Source organism: Microtus oregoni, unplaced genomic scaffold, assembly GCF_018167655.1.
Source record: "Microtus oregoni isolate MIOR12 unplaced genomic scaffold, Mior012 000007F_ref0000211, whole genome shotgun sequence".
Classification (NCBI taxonomy): domain Eukaryota; kingdom Metazoa; phylum Chordata; class Mammalia; order Rodentia; family Cricetidae; genus Microtus; species Microtus oregoni.
This window is the reverse complement of record NW_024543066.1, coordinates 33,709,746-33,724,125: the sequence shown is the minus strand read 5'-3', so window position 1 is coordinate 33,724,125 and position 14,380 is coordinate 33,709,746. Positions and strand designations below refer to the sequence as shown.

Below are 14,380 nucleotides of genomic sequence, written 5' to 3'. Positions count from 1 at the left end.
CACAGCAGCACTTCCCATAGGAACTTAAGATGCTCAGCTTGGGTTTTGTGTCCTTGAGTCCTTCACATCCTTCATTCCACACCACTCTCCTCGCTCTAGCCCTCCCTGCACTTTCCTCCACTTCAAAACACCAGAAGAGAACATTCAACAAGGTGAGTTTCATTCCACTTTAACTCCAATCCTGCACTACCCCTAGGCTAATCCAGCACATCCATGTGGTTACTTTGATGAGAATGTCTGTGGGCATGAAGAAAAATACGTTTATTATATAGATTCCAACTAACAATTTCCACAGGTTATTTGTTCATTAATAAGTGAAGAACTAATAATGTACACACCCATATAATAATCTATCTGCATATGTAGTATTTCACAGAGGCCTATGAGAAGACACGTGATAAGAAAGTGGTATATAACAAAACATTATTGACGTTTTCAGAGTCTGCAGTGAAAACAACCTTTAAGATGACCATTATCAAAAACACTTGAATTAGAGAAACAATGTCACTTCTATAATTACAAAAATACAACAATCCAAATGTGACCCATGGAGAAAAGTTATTCAAAATTTTTCACGTAGCCTTTCTTCTAAAATATAGGTCAACATCCAAGTCAATGAAACGTCACAACTAAATAAGCATGACTAAAAATATGAATAATAGTATGACCTTGACTGAATAACTTTGAGATTTGCATATGTTTATCAAAACTGTTGGAGAGTTCAGTTTTGAATGATGCAACTTAACTCTTTCATATATCATCCTGCAATATTTGTATATATTAAAACAGAACATAGAAAGATTACAGTATTGTGATTATACTTTAGAAAAGTACCTGTCTTGTTCCGATGAATACTGACTTTCCATATGTCTGGATCTGTGATCGACTGGACTTCGGGAGGCATCATGGTGTCTGGTTGGAGAACGTGACCTTCGTGTTGGATGAATTTCATCTAAGCTCCTAGAATATTGCACAAAAATTCACGTGACAAAGTATTTTCCCAAACTATCAACAGACTAAAGGGGGGAAAAAGGGACTATAACTGGCTAACAAATGACAAATGCTTTAAAGATGCTAACATAACACCGAAGCCAATTTTATTCGATGAACTAAGAGAACAGACTCTCAGTTTTGCCTCTGTTGCATTTTTCCAACCTGATTTTATGTCTGTATAAAAAGGCCCATGATTTTTATCTGTATAGTTACAGCTTCAGAAGTATGTTCAGAGTCAGATGAAATAGAAAATACACACACAGAGAGACACATACACAGACATGCACAGAGAGAGAGAGAGAGAGAGAGAGAGAGAGAGAGAGAGAGAGAGAGAGAGTCTTCCAGGACTTAAACCGCTTCAAAGAAATAATACTGTATATCTTTATAATATATTCTCCTTTCAGAAAACTGCTGTTGTTCATTTTTTTCTTTCAGTATTAAACTTTTTGAACCCATGTGGGATGAGCTAGGTCTCTGCTAACAAACAGCAAAATTCCTTAACTTGATTGGCTAAACCATCATTTCATTGCAATTACTGATCTAGAGTAAAATCCACTGGAATATAAGAAAAGAAAGAGCTGTCGAGGACTTTAACCTGCTCCCCACCTACCTCTGTAATGGCACATTTGGTAAACGTGAACGCGGCCTTCCCTGATCATCGCCGCGATGAGGAGACACGGAACGTGAGCGGTGATGAGTGGTTCTTTGCTGCTCTGGCACTGTTAATGTTGTGGCTTTACTCTCTCTAGCACTAGATCTATAACCCACTGACAAAAGTATATGGAGAAAAAGACTTGTTAGGACTTTGTATGGCATAAATTAACATGGAAATGATGAAATTATATCCAAGCAGCCACCAACCTTCTAATGTTAAACGCCATGCAATCAGTATTATTAGTCTTACTGCCCAAAGCTTTGCGTCTACATACACAAAGTGTAAGCTAAGACATGCAGAAGAACACATTACAGTTAGGCTCAAAGCTACCATGAAGATACTGAACAGTAACATGACGGTCTATGCCTCAGACATTATGATGAATTGGGGAACAATTCTAATTTAAAAAAAAAAAAACGAATGAGTTAGTGACTTTTCAGCAACATAAACAAAGCAGCGAGAGAACTAGAGTCAATATACAAGCCAATGATTAGACCTGGTGTTTCTTCAAATTTAATTAATTTTAGTTCTTCTTTCTTTTCTTCTGTGTGTGGTATATATTTTTGTGTGCATCTGTGCCTGTTAATGTGTGTATGTATGTGTATGTTTGTGAAGCTGCCCATGTATAAGTATGGGCACGGAAAGGCCAGAGGTCATCATGAAATATCTTCCGCTACTGTGATTCATCTTATTGAGAAAAGGCATCTCCCTGACCCTGAAGACCATCTATTCTGTTTGGCTGCCTGGCCAGTGAGCTCCAAGGATCCTCCTGTCTGCACTGTCTCAGCGTTATGTTCACAAGCGCATGCCACCATGACAGTCTGGGCTTGTGCTGCAAACTTTACAGACTCAGTCATCCCTCCAACCCCTGAATTGTTCTAAAGGATCAACCACTTAGTCGTATTACAAATGCAGTCATCACAAAAGCATTCTAACCATTTTTAATTGGCTATAAAAACATCCCACACTCATTTTAATGAACAAAGAAGAGCAGTTGCTCTTTGCTATGACAAACACTGGTTGTGAGGTTTGCAGCCAATAAATGCAAATTTCAAAGGAACTAGTGTATGAGCGGAGAGCCTGATGGCAATGAAACAGAGACTGTTAGACTTGGAAGTCATCAAACCTATCTAGGATATGTAAAACTAGCCCTTCGTTGTGTTCATGAACCATGGTTAAATGAACACAGTTAACCCCACTGCACAGAAACACCAATTGTGATGTATTTGGGATAAAAAATATCTGTGTCATTTCTGCTTTGATTCAGACGGAAAAGTCTGAAATCCATGAAAACAGCTCACAATTTAAAAGTGGTGTTTTTTTATGTTTTTATGATGGTCATGAATTTTCATTAGTGCAAAGAAAATAAGAAACAATGTGCGGTGAAAAGACATGATACTTAATTTATGCCTGCATAATATTATATGAATCATCAATATTTTAAAGTATGATTCTATATTTAAAGTTACTATATCTATATATCCACTTACATTAAAGTTTACCTACATTAATAATTATTTATAATTTAATTTTAATTGTAGTATAGTCACATTAGTTATATAAAATAATATATAGATTAATCGTCATATCTTGCTTAATTTATCTTTTCGAATCCTTGGTTTTAAATTATTGGCTGCACACAGTCTTAAGTGATGAGTTAAATAAAAGAGGCAGTGCTAACTCGCATCTTAATTTTTTTCATTTGTTCAGTTATAAATTAGAAATTTTATTTTTATTTCCTGAACTTACTAAGATGCTCCAAAAGTGGAGGATGCCAGCCTTCAAATAACAGCATTTTGCATATGGGTTTCATTCTTCTTAAGCAGCTGGAACTACTTAGTTTACAAAACCATAGGATTGCGTGCTGTAGGGCTATGATTGCAGTAGCTATTAAGTACATGAGGAATGAGGAAGTATGAGACTTGGTTGTTGTAGAACATTGTGAATGAAGCTCTCAAGCTTTCTCAGGCCATCTACAATCAGCAACTTCCTTCTGTCTTCAGAAATGCAAGAGCAAGTTCATAGTCACCCAGAAGTACCAGGAGCACATTGTGAATGAAGCGCTCAAGCTTCCTCAGGCCATCTACAATCAGCAACTCCCTTCTGTCTTCACACAGGATGTTAGAAATGCAAGAGCAAGTTCATAGTCACCCAGAAGTACCAGGAGCACATTGTACTCATTAACCTAATCCCCTCTCTTCATGCTCACTTATCTACATTTTATCAATGCTTCATCTTTCTTCTATTTAGAACTATTATGTGTATTGATTCATAATGTACATATCTTTACTAAATTATATTTGTTCCGTGTATCTTTAGAGGGTCCCTGTATCTTTATATTGGACCAAAGAAGTAGATGTCTGAAATTTTTAGGAAATTGATGATTCTGCTCACTAGTTAATAAAATGAGATCTGAAACATACACTGTCACTTATTGGTTATATAAATTCTTATCTCTCAGGCTGTGGTCATTTAATTTACAGAGCTAGATACTGTGAAACACAATTTGAAGCATCAGATTTCTATAATAAAGATTCTATGTGCTACCAAACACTAGGGCAACTATAATACACTTGAGTAGTGGACAGAGGTATATTTATAATTCAGTGTTTTATACAAGATGTCCAAGTCATAATCTCACAGGTAGTGGATTCATCACCCATGCTGACTTCTCAGGAGCCGATGTATGATGTACACGTTTATCTCAGAGAAAGGAAAAGGAGCCCACCACTTGAATAAGTGTTTTTAGTTGGCTATTCATTCATCCTCTGCTGCCTCATTTTAAAAAGTGAGAAAGGTGAGTATAACATGGGAAACACCCATAGTAGCAAGTTGTATTTACGTAAGTTTGTAATAACTTTAAGGCTGATCAACCCCAATAAATATTTGATTACTTTCTTACAGCAATACTCTCATTCATTATATGAATTTAAATGTGTCAATAGATTTAAATTTATAATCATTTTAGCAATTTGATTTCATTCAATTTTATGATTTTCTATTCTGTGAAATAGTGTTTTAAGAATGTGCACAATTATAATGATCTTTTAAAAATAAAATCTGCAAATAGAAAATGTTACTCATTATTATACAAAACTATTCATTCATAATCTAGTCTAAGTCATAGAACTGTTTAATTTAACAATATTTACTTTTTCCACATAAGTACCTTCTTTGAAAGACACATAGCAAATATGTGATTTTAGAAAATTCTCTGTATTTTAATCATATCTTGAATGAAGTTCTATGGACCTTTCCAAAAGCATGAACTCTCTCCCTAGTGCTGATTCTACCAATTTTATTAAGACCTTCCTCCTTGAACTAAGTGCACCCGGCAGCAGACGTTGCATAAACAAAGGGCACACGTGCCTGTACTAACCAACTACCTTTCATTTCTATATGCTGTAATCTCTCTTTCCATTCTCAGTGGAACCGCCTGCTCCCCCTTAGTAAACAGAGGGAATTGAACAGGACCAATGCAAAGAACGTGAGTGTTCCTTGATTTTAAGTGCTTTTCTGACAACTCAGAGGGGAAAACGTGAATCTACACTTTCATATTTCACGAAACTTTTGCCAACTTATACAAAGACAAGGAGACAAACACTTCAAAAAAAATAGTGACTCTTTCTAGCACGTTGTCTTACCTCAAAACATACACACACACACACACACATGTATAAGTAGTGAGCACACCACAAAAGCAATAAAAGCTACAGCCATGCCACATGCAATTTTAAACCCTGCCATGCACCTTTCTCAGTATATTCCATGGAAGGCTATGGTATTTTGAGAAATGGGGGAAGGAAAATCATAGAAATACAATATAAAACACAGGAGAGTGGAATTGGATGTAATAAAATTAACAATATCCTTTCATAATGAAATCCACATTTCCACAATGCTCAGAGTATTATGAAATAGTGGTTTCTGTTTATCCTACATAGGCATACTTTTATGGGGGAACCTGACTATGTCAATTAAGTAGAGTGTGAATTCGGAGATGCTCGTCCATTTTAAACATTGTTAGCAATTTGAAACTCAAGTCACCATGGAATAACAAAACACTGATGTTTCTGCACTAAAGACCTCCAGCTCAGCATCCGGAAGGAGCCTGGAAGTGGGCAGCGGAATCAAGCGGACAGAGGGAAGCAGAGCCATGCTCTTCACCACGCACCTGGAGGCACTACTCCAATACCATCATCAACCTCATAATCTGAGATGTCACTATCACTGATTCGCTGAGATCCTGCACAACAGTAAGGCAAACAGAGACCTCTGTGTCTACTCGGTTTACAATATGCAAAGGACATAGTTGAACAAGAATAATTCAAAGTAAACACTGGTCTGGTTTGTCGAGAAACAAGTTTGCTTTAAAAAAAAAAAACACAGCTTTTAGAATTTCCTCCAAACAAAATTCACTGAAGGGCTCTTATGGAATATAATTTGACTCATGTCCTTCTTTATTTTAAATGCTGCACTGACAGCGTATAATGAAGTGCCTACACTTTGCCCTGTAGGGAGAAGAGTGAGGCTGAGGGCACAGCCTCAAAGACCTACCTTGTCAGCCATCTGGCACACCTCAGGATGCTTCAAAAGCATCAAGCCCATTGTTAAAACATATGTTTGTTAGCCATGCTACTGGTGAATATTAATTTTGAGGAAATTATTGGTCAGGGAACTATTGACATATTATATTCAACAAAAAGGCAAAAACCTGAATCAAGGTGACGAAAACAATGCTTCTAAGTTTCATCTCTTGCAGCGATTATTTACGTGATAACCCAAAAATATTATAGAGAAAATGACTCTTCCTAATTACCACATGCAGAGAAATAAGCTTATAATAATATCACCCCTTAAATATATATCTTTCTTATCAATGAGATTAAAATACCCTAAACGTGATAAAGCTGTTATGACTTTATTTGTAGGCACCCACTACTAAATAGAGAATCATTCAATCATTCAGCCCCTCAATGTTTCAAACAATGTCCACGGTGGTCCCTGGGAGACTTGCAGCTTTCATCTCTCAATAATCTATATTTCATATATTATTTTATCGTGACATGTAGAAAATAGCACAGCTAAATCTCTTTTATAGAGAGATGAGCAATTCTCCACTAGTTTGCTCTACCATACAACTTTTGCAAAGCTATCTTTTTGAGCATCTATCCCTAAGCAGAACCCAGAAACACCATCACTGTCTGCCAACTAAACTGAAGTTCACCTACTTTGCAGCTTCTTGCTGGAGCTCTCTCCGTGGATATGCCGCCTTGGCAGAAACGGCGATGGGTGAGGCAGAGGTAGTGAGGATTCATCATGTGTCTGGAGTTTATACCAATGGGGCTCATCATCCAAAAGTGCCGTCTCCAGCTCTATGAGAATCTGAAAAGGCAGTTCTCAAATGAAACACAAGCCGCAAGGTCTCGCGACTAATAGATGTCAAAAGCCGCAGCACGCAGCTGACTTGAATCTAAACATCACCTCTCCAAGAAATTCACTTTCTTCCTCTTGGACTCTTGGCTGATCCCACACAGTAATTTCCAACATTCGCTCCCGGAAATCTCTACGATGTACATGCGAGTAGACAAATGTTTGGTTCCATTTTGGTTCTAGAATTTTCTTTACAGTTTTGGTCCTCCTTTTACTTTTGTCGCTAAGAAATAAAGATGTTTCCAAAGTGAGCAAGTGAAATCAAGGACGTGCTGCTCTCTAGTGCAGCCGTGTGTCATTTAAGTCAGGATTTCCACGCTTCTCCCTTTTCTTTCTCTGTATTAAGCTTATTCTTTGATAACTTCATTCACATAGGTACGGCATTCTGTTTACTTCTGCCTCCCCCCACTTACCTCATCCCATTCCCTGTAAATCTTCCCACCCAACTCCCTACATGTCCTTTTCTGAGATTTGTGACTTTTTGTTTTAGAACCTCCTGAGTTTAACCAGAGCAGCCTCTGCACCCACTGGCCTGTGCTCCCACAGAGCAGAAAACTGAAGGGGAAACTTGGCCAATCTGAAATCTTTCTGTAGCAAATAATTCATCTATGAGGAATAGAGTCCTTGAGCGCCAATCCATACCTGGCTGATGAATGATCTCCCTCCATGTGTATGTGTGTGTGCTATATATGTATGTGTGTGTTTTGCGTGTTGTGTTTATATGTGTGTGTTGTGTGTAAGCATTTGTATATGTTGTATGTGTGTTGTGTGTCTGTGTGCTCTGTTAATGCATGTGTGTTGTGTGCGTGTATGTGTGTGTGGTACGTGAGTGATGTGTGTGTGGCATGTGTATCTGGCCTGAATGCATGTGTGTATGTTTGTGTGTGCGCAGTACAGGCAAACGCAGACTCTTTGAGTTCATGATTAAAAATGTTCCATCTCAGCTTTGTGGGAGCCTAGTCTGTTTGGATGCTCACATTCCTGGACCTGAAGGGAGCGGAGAGGACTTGGACTTCCCATAGGGTAGGGAACCCTGACTGCTCCTTGGACTGGAGAGGGGAGGGGGAGGGAGGAGGGAAGGAGGTGGAAATTTTCAATAAAAAAATAAAGTATAAAAAATAAAAAAAAATGTTCCGTCTCTCCCAGAATTTGGAGTTTTATAACATATCTATGTATATGTTTTGCATTATTTGCATTGCTTTATTCTACAATGTTCCACAAGCCTTAGAGGGGATTGTATGACTGTCCTGTAATGGCTGAACAACTGAGTTGTCATTTATTATCAGTATCTTGAGATGAGGTTCAAACCCAGTGCGTCATCAAGCGAGAGGAGTCTTCTGCCGCTGAACTCTATTTCTAGCACATATTTTTTTCCTATGGTTATTTTGTAACATCAAAATTCAAAATGATCCCATAGGGCATAATACTGTTATTACTTAATAGAACTAATTCCAATTATATATGCATCAATGGTTCTGACTGTAGGTCAGATATATAAGGTACATGCTTAATGTAGTGTCTCTACTAATGGGCATATTTAAAAGTACCATATTGTTTTCAAGTAAAAGATCTGAGACATTGTCTTCAGGGACAAGACAGATTAATTCCTACAGGGGATTACTTACTATATAATCAGAAAATACATCCCAGAAAGGAAATCCTATCTTTCTAATTAATACCAAGCCTAGTAAACTTTTCAAAAATCATTCATTACCTTCTATCGGGAAGAAAATACATTTTTACATAGGGATTCCTGGGGCGCCCATCTCCTCTAGGGGGTAGATCCGTTGCTTGTAGAACATTTACAATCAGCTGGTGTCCCACTTTATCATACCACAGCTTTACCTAGGGCAGTTGCACAAAGAGGTTCCGATTATTTGAAATCACGAGCTAATAGAAATTTTGCATAACTCTATTTAAAGGTTTAGGTTTTGACTTGAAGTGTCCTGGAATTACAGTGATTTGAAAACACAGCCATTGAGAAGTTAACTTTTCCCTTTAGAAAGCATCTTGTGTATAGCTCAAAGTCTGTAAATCTGACATCTTCGGCGTGAAAATGCAACTGTAGTGGAATATTATTTTTACCAGGCAAAGATGTGCCACACTTGCTTATGCTCTACAATATTACTTCAGCTGTGTAACGGTGTGTTCCATTTGTTTAACTATGTATGTTGTTTAACTACGTATGTTGCTTTTTCACCTTGTCTGTCTAAGGTACCTGATTGATCTAATAAAGAGCTGAATGGCCACAGCTAGGCAAGAAAATAATAAGTGCGATTGGCAGGCAGGGAGAACAAATAGGAGGAGAAATCTAGAAAAGAGAGGAGCAAAAGAGGAGAGGGGAGAAGAAAGGGACACACCCAGGGCGAGAAGCTGAGTGGCACTTCTGATAATGAATTCTTCATGTTGCAGCCCAATGGTGAAACAAAAGGTGACTCAAACTGGATCTGAACACAAAAGGCATAGTTCATGCTGGTAGCAAGAACATGCCTCTGAACTCATGGTGTTCACTTACACGCTGTCTTTGAATCTAGAAGCTACTTCATCGCTGCAATGAATAGAACAAGGGTCTGGGGAATCATGAATCCAACCCTCCATTTGATTTTTTATACCAACCAATTTAGGCTTCAGCCACCTTTAATGGTATAGGTGAAGAGCCAGGGATAAGTACAATGAAAAAATATGTCCAATCAGCTAAGCAAAACAGGTTATGCTATTTCTTATAAGGAGGATTTGGGAACAACGGTGACTATAAATTTATTTCTTTTGACTTATCAATCAAAAGAGTATCAAGAGGGACTAGAGAAAGTCACACAACACTGAAGATTAAAAACTCAACTGCTCATAGAACAATCTGAAGCATGATTTCTTCATAGTTATTAATACAAACATTTCACTTTCTATTTTTAATCTATGAGCTATTCATAACACTTGGTCAGTTTATTTTTCTAGGTTTCTCCAGAGTAAACTCACAGAAAATATGTTGGTCACTGTTTTTGAACATCATCTGTGCTGTATGTTCACAAACAAATGCCCTAAGAAGATAATGAGATTTTTTTTTAAATTTAAGTTTCTTAGGTCTAGGATCATAAAGAGGTTAAGATGATTGAATGTGGCTTTCTATGAATGTATGTGACTACTGATTTAACATGGAGCATTGATGTAACATTACAAAAGTATGGATATTCTTCCAGATGCTACCATTTACCAATGAATGTTTAGAGCAATTAGCACATTGTAAACATCCAATAAATATTTGTATGCCAATATATGTAACTAGAGGAAAAGCGGGAGAAATATACCCACAATGGTGAAGTGGATGATAGTGTCAAATGACTATGTATTCACTGGAGGCTCTGGAAAGCCAGGCGATTCAAAGAACACATCCTAATGCCATTCACTGAGTATAAAAAGTACATACAGAGAGCTGCCCAGGTAGGACTTGTGGGGCATCTTTCAGAGCTCCAGGGCTGGTTGGAGAAATAACAGAAATGGAAGGCCTTTCCATCTTCTGAGATTCAAAGGAACTTGAACCTAAAATGAGAATAAAAATGAACAAGGGTTAGTGTAAGGAAAACATTATTGAACCTGTAATCTGAATGAAGACATAGTTAATACTATCTGATGTGGGATTTTCTTTTCATGGGATAGCTGGAGAATGAATGCTCTTTTTCATCTTCCTTAGTTAACTATCTACTTTAAATGATATAATAAGATACTGTATTCATTTGTTTCAGCATAATAGATCTTATCCACATGTTGAAGGAAATTGTTCACTATCAGCTCTGTCATAAATTACATCCCTGAACAAGTTGTCTGATGTCATCACCAAGAAGATGATACCTGTTGTGTTAATGATCGTCCCTGATGAACATTGCTATGTACTGTTTCCAGTGACAAACTGATAGAGTTTATGAGCCACATTTAAATTTAGATTTCAACACTCTTTTAAAAAGGATTATATCTCTTAAATTTAATGTCACAAATAAATCTCTCAAACTTCTGAGCATAGTATTTCTTTTTAATTTACTGCAGGGGATCCCCCTTCACTCTCACAGAAACCTCTATGGAGGCTGCTGTTGCTCAGCGCTCAGGCATATGCAGAAAAACGGGATGCTAGGAAGCACAATTATCCTGTTAGGTTCTTGAATATTCAAAAACTCAGTAAGTGCTTCATTGAGAAATCCTGTGGAATTGCACGTTACCCACGCGATTCTTTTCTATAGTCTGTGAATGGAAGCTGTGTCTACAAAGACTGGTTGAGATTGCACTGATGTAGTGGGATAGGGATGTTACAGGTCCAGAAGGAAGGTAGGACCTCCCCTCCTCCCAGTCCTTCCACCTTTCCTTCCCTCTCCCATCCACTCCTCAGAGAGTGTAAGGCACATTGTTTTGAGGAAGGACCAAGGCCCTCCCTATTATATCTAGGCTTAGCAAAGTATCCATCTAAAGAGAATGGGTTCCAAAAATTCCAGTTCAAGCAATAGGGATAAATCCTGGTGCCACTGGCATCGTTACTCTCTATATAGAAAAGCTTCCGCCATCTTGCTGTAACCACCTCTATTATGTTCCCATCTATACATTTTAAACTTTTCATAATTTATTAACTTTCTTGGTTCTATAAATCTATACAACTACAGGAAAGTGCTTCCATGTTGGAACATGGAATTTGGGGTTACATAAATTTGTGTTCCTAGCCATGTTCACTAAAAACGGCTCCAGAATAAACTATCCCCTACTCCCTGTAAGAAGAGAGCAGTGTGTTTTGTGTCAGCCACTCCAAAATGAGGATTCAATGAGGCCACTTCCATCATTTTATGCCCTGAAAAGGAAACTTTTAATTACATGGAATACAGCTATAAAATGTAATTTCTCTTTAATCAGGTTTATTTAGTCTAATTCTACTAACCATTTTAGGTCTTAGAATATGTTTCTTATGATAATGCTAGCTTATAAAAATGAGTTTATTTTTAATTTTATCTAGACTGTTATTATGTATGAGACTTTATCCATGTATTTCTTAGTATTGGTCATCAGAAAGCCTAAAATTGAGTCTGGTCCCAGCTCCAACAGGTTTGGGATCATGATGGTAACTTGCCCACTGGTCCCTTCTCCATTATGATCATGTTTTTCTTCCCTTCTCAACACCAATTATCCTTAAACCAACTTAAGTTTATAGGATAATTCTGTAATAAGACCTAAAGAATCAAGCCCTTGTTTATATGAATGCCAAAAATTTCCAGATTATTAACAAAATTTCATTATCTACAAGTATCATTAACATAAAATATGATCTTATCCCATCCTGAGTGACTCTACTTATTATTCAGAAATTTCTTTTACCACGGTACATGAACAGTTTTGTCACACACCGCATCAGTGACCTCTATTACATCCATGGACTCCTGATATCATGTGACACTATCACGTGGTGGTATGACAATTATTTATTATTGTGTCTTGACCAGTGAATCTCAGCCTTCTTAATGCTGCAACCATTTAGTGTAGTTTCTCATGTTGTGCTTGCCTCCAACCATAAAATTATTTTTGTTGCTGCTTCATAACTGTAATTTCACTACTGCTATGAATCTTAATGTTAATACGTGTGGTTTCAGAAGGTCTTATTTGACTCCTATAAAGGGGTCATTTGACCCTCGAATGGATCGTGACCCACAGGTTGAGAACCACTAGTCTAAACTGTTTCTGAGATTGCTCATCAAGAAATCTGAATAGTTGAGTTTCACTATAACTATCATCTATCTATCTATCTATCTATCTATCTATCCTACCTATCTACCTATGTTTTGTTTTCTTGTGACAGAATCTCACCAAGTAGCACAGGCTAATCTTACCTGCAATTTCCTGCCTCTGCCATTCAAGATATGACATTTTAAACCTGTGTCATAACACCCAGCCCACAATATTTTTTTTCTGTACAGTTTACAGCTTTACTCCTAGTAACTGTGCAATGCCAGAATCAGGCCCCTGCTCAGGTCGTGGCTCACAGTCACAAAGGGTATTGGTTCCATCCATATGTGCCCCCCCCCCACAGTCTCTTTTTTTTTTGTATCTTTTTTTTTTTAATTTTTTATTGAGAAAAAGAAAAAAAAAAGTTTCCGCCTCCTTCCAGCCTCCCATTTCCCTCCCCCTCCTGCCACCCTTCTCCCCCTCCCCCCACTCCTTTCCCCTCCCTTTCCAGTCCAAAGAGCAGTCAGGGTTCCCTTCCCTGTGGAAAGTCCAAGGTCCTCCCCACTCCATCCCTGTCTAGGAAGGTGAACATCCAAACTGACTAGGCTCCCACAAAGCCAGAACATGAAGTAGGATCAAAACTCAGTGCCATTGTCCTTGGCTTCTCATCAGCCCTCATTGTTCGCCATGTTCAGAGAGTCCGGTTTTATCCCATGCTTTTTCAGTCAGAAATCAGAGGGCCTGGCTGCAAGCTCTTGGTCTTGAGACCTCCTCCATCCTCAGAAAGTTGTAAGAGCAGAAAGAACCCACTCTCCTCAACTTCTGCCATGTTCTGACACTGGCATATGTCCCTGCTTTGCCATCTGCCTCTGCTACTGGGGTCTCAACTCTCCATAATGCTCACACCAAGCTGTGAGGTCCCTGCTGTCTCTTCATAGAGCTAGTATGTTTTCTAATAAACTCTAGTCATCAGCATCACTTTCCCTCAAAACACCTGCCCCAAACAGAACACTTCCAACTTTATATTATAAAGAAGGATATTGAAATGAAGATTTTGGTGTGGTCACAAAAATGAGCAGAACAAAACTCTCGGTAAAGAACCATTTTTTAGTTATTTACAACATCTGATATTAGTGAAGACAGTCCTTTATATCAAATGACTCAGGAAAACAATCAATCTTCTTTTCTAAGTTACTTTAATATATGTTAATAACAAGGAAATTCTATTACTCACTGGATTCCAGGGGAGGATGGGAACTCTCAGGGATCCGGGGGATGTCACTAAAAGAAACAGGTACAGTGAAAATCCAATCAGGTTTACTACCCTGCCTGAGGCAACCACAGCCCAGTTTATTTCAGTGAGGCAAAAGTCCTTTGGGGGCCTTTGGGGCATAGAAATGAAGGAGAGATACTATTTAGGTAACTACTGATGTGTATGAATGCCAAACACCACTTAAAAGAAACTGCAATAAAAAAGAAATTTTTATATCGTTTTAATAGCAAAACATTCTAACATGGACAACAATCACAGTAATATTGTGGATAAGGTCACCACAATATTTTTACTACCAAAACAGCAGGTTTTGGAAATTAAAAAAAATGTTAAAGATA

At 37.9% G+C, this 14,380-nt stretch overlaps 1 protein-coding gene across 41 annotated transcripts in view; it reads right to left on the bottom strand.

The window, feature by feature from the left end:
- The window catches only part of Rims1 (regulating synaptic membrane exocytosis 1), a 468,858-nt gene that overhangs the window by 136,452 nt on the left and 318,026 nt on the right, over positions 1 to 14,380 (bottom strand). For all 41 annotated transcript variants that reach the window (XM_041655608.1, XM_041655624.1, XM_041655649.1 and 38 more), the window contains 8 exons: positions 14,004 to 14,050; positions 10,503 to 10,615; positions 8,796 to 8,926; positions 7,133 to 7,304; positions 6,880 to 7,033; positions 5,823 to 5,894; positions 1,604 to 1,760; positions 835 to 960 (listed from right to left, as the gene is read on the bottom strand). In XM_041655608.1, coding sequence (XP_041511542.1) covers positions 835 to 960; positions 1,604 to 1,760; positions 5,823 to 5,894; positions 6,880 to 7,033; positions 7,133 to 7,304; positions 8,796 to 8,926; positions 10,503 to 10,615; positions 14,004 to 14,050 — 972 coding nt within the window. The remainder of the gene's footprint in view (positions 1 to 834; positions 961 to 1,603; positions 1,761 to 5,822; positions 5,895 to 6,879; positions 7,034 to 7,132; positions 7,305 to 8,795; positions 8,927 to 10,502; positions 10,616 to 14,003; positions 14,051 to 14,380) is intronic.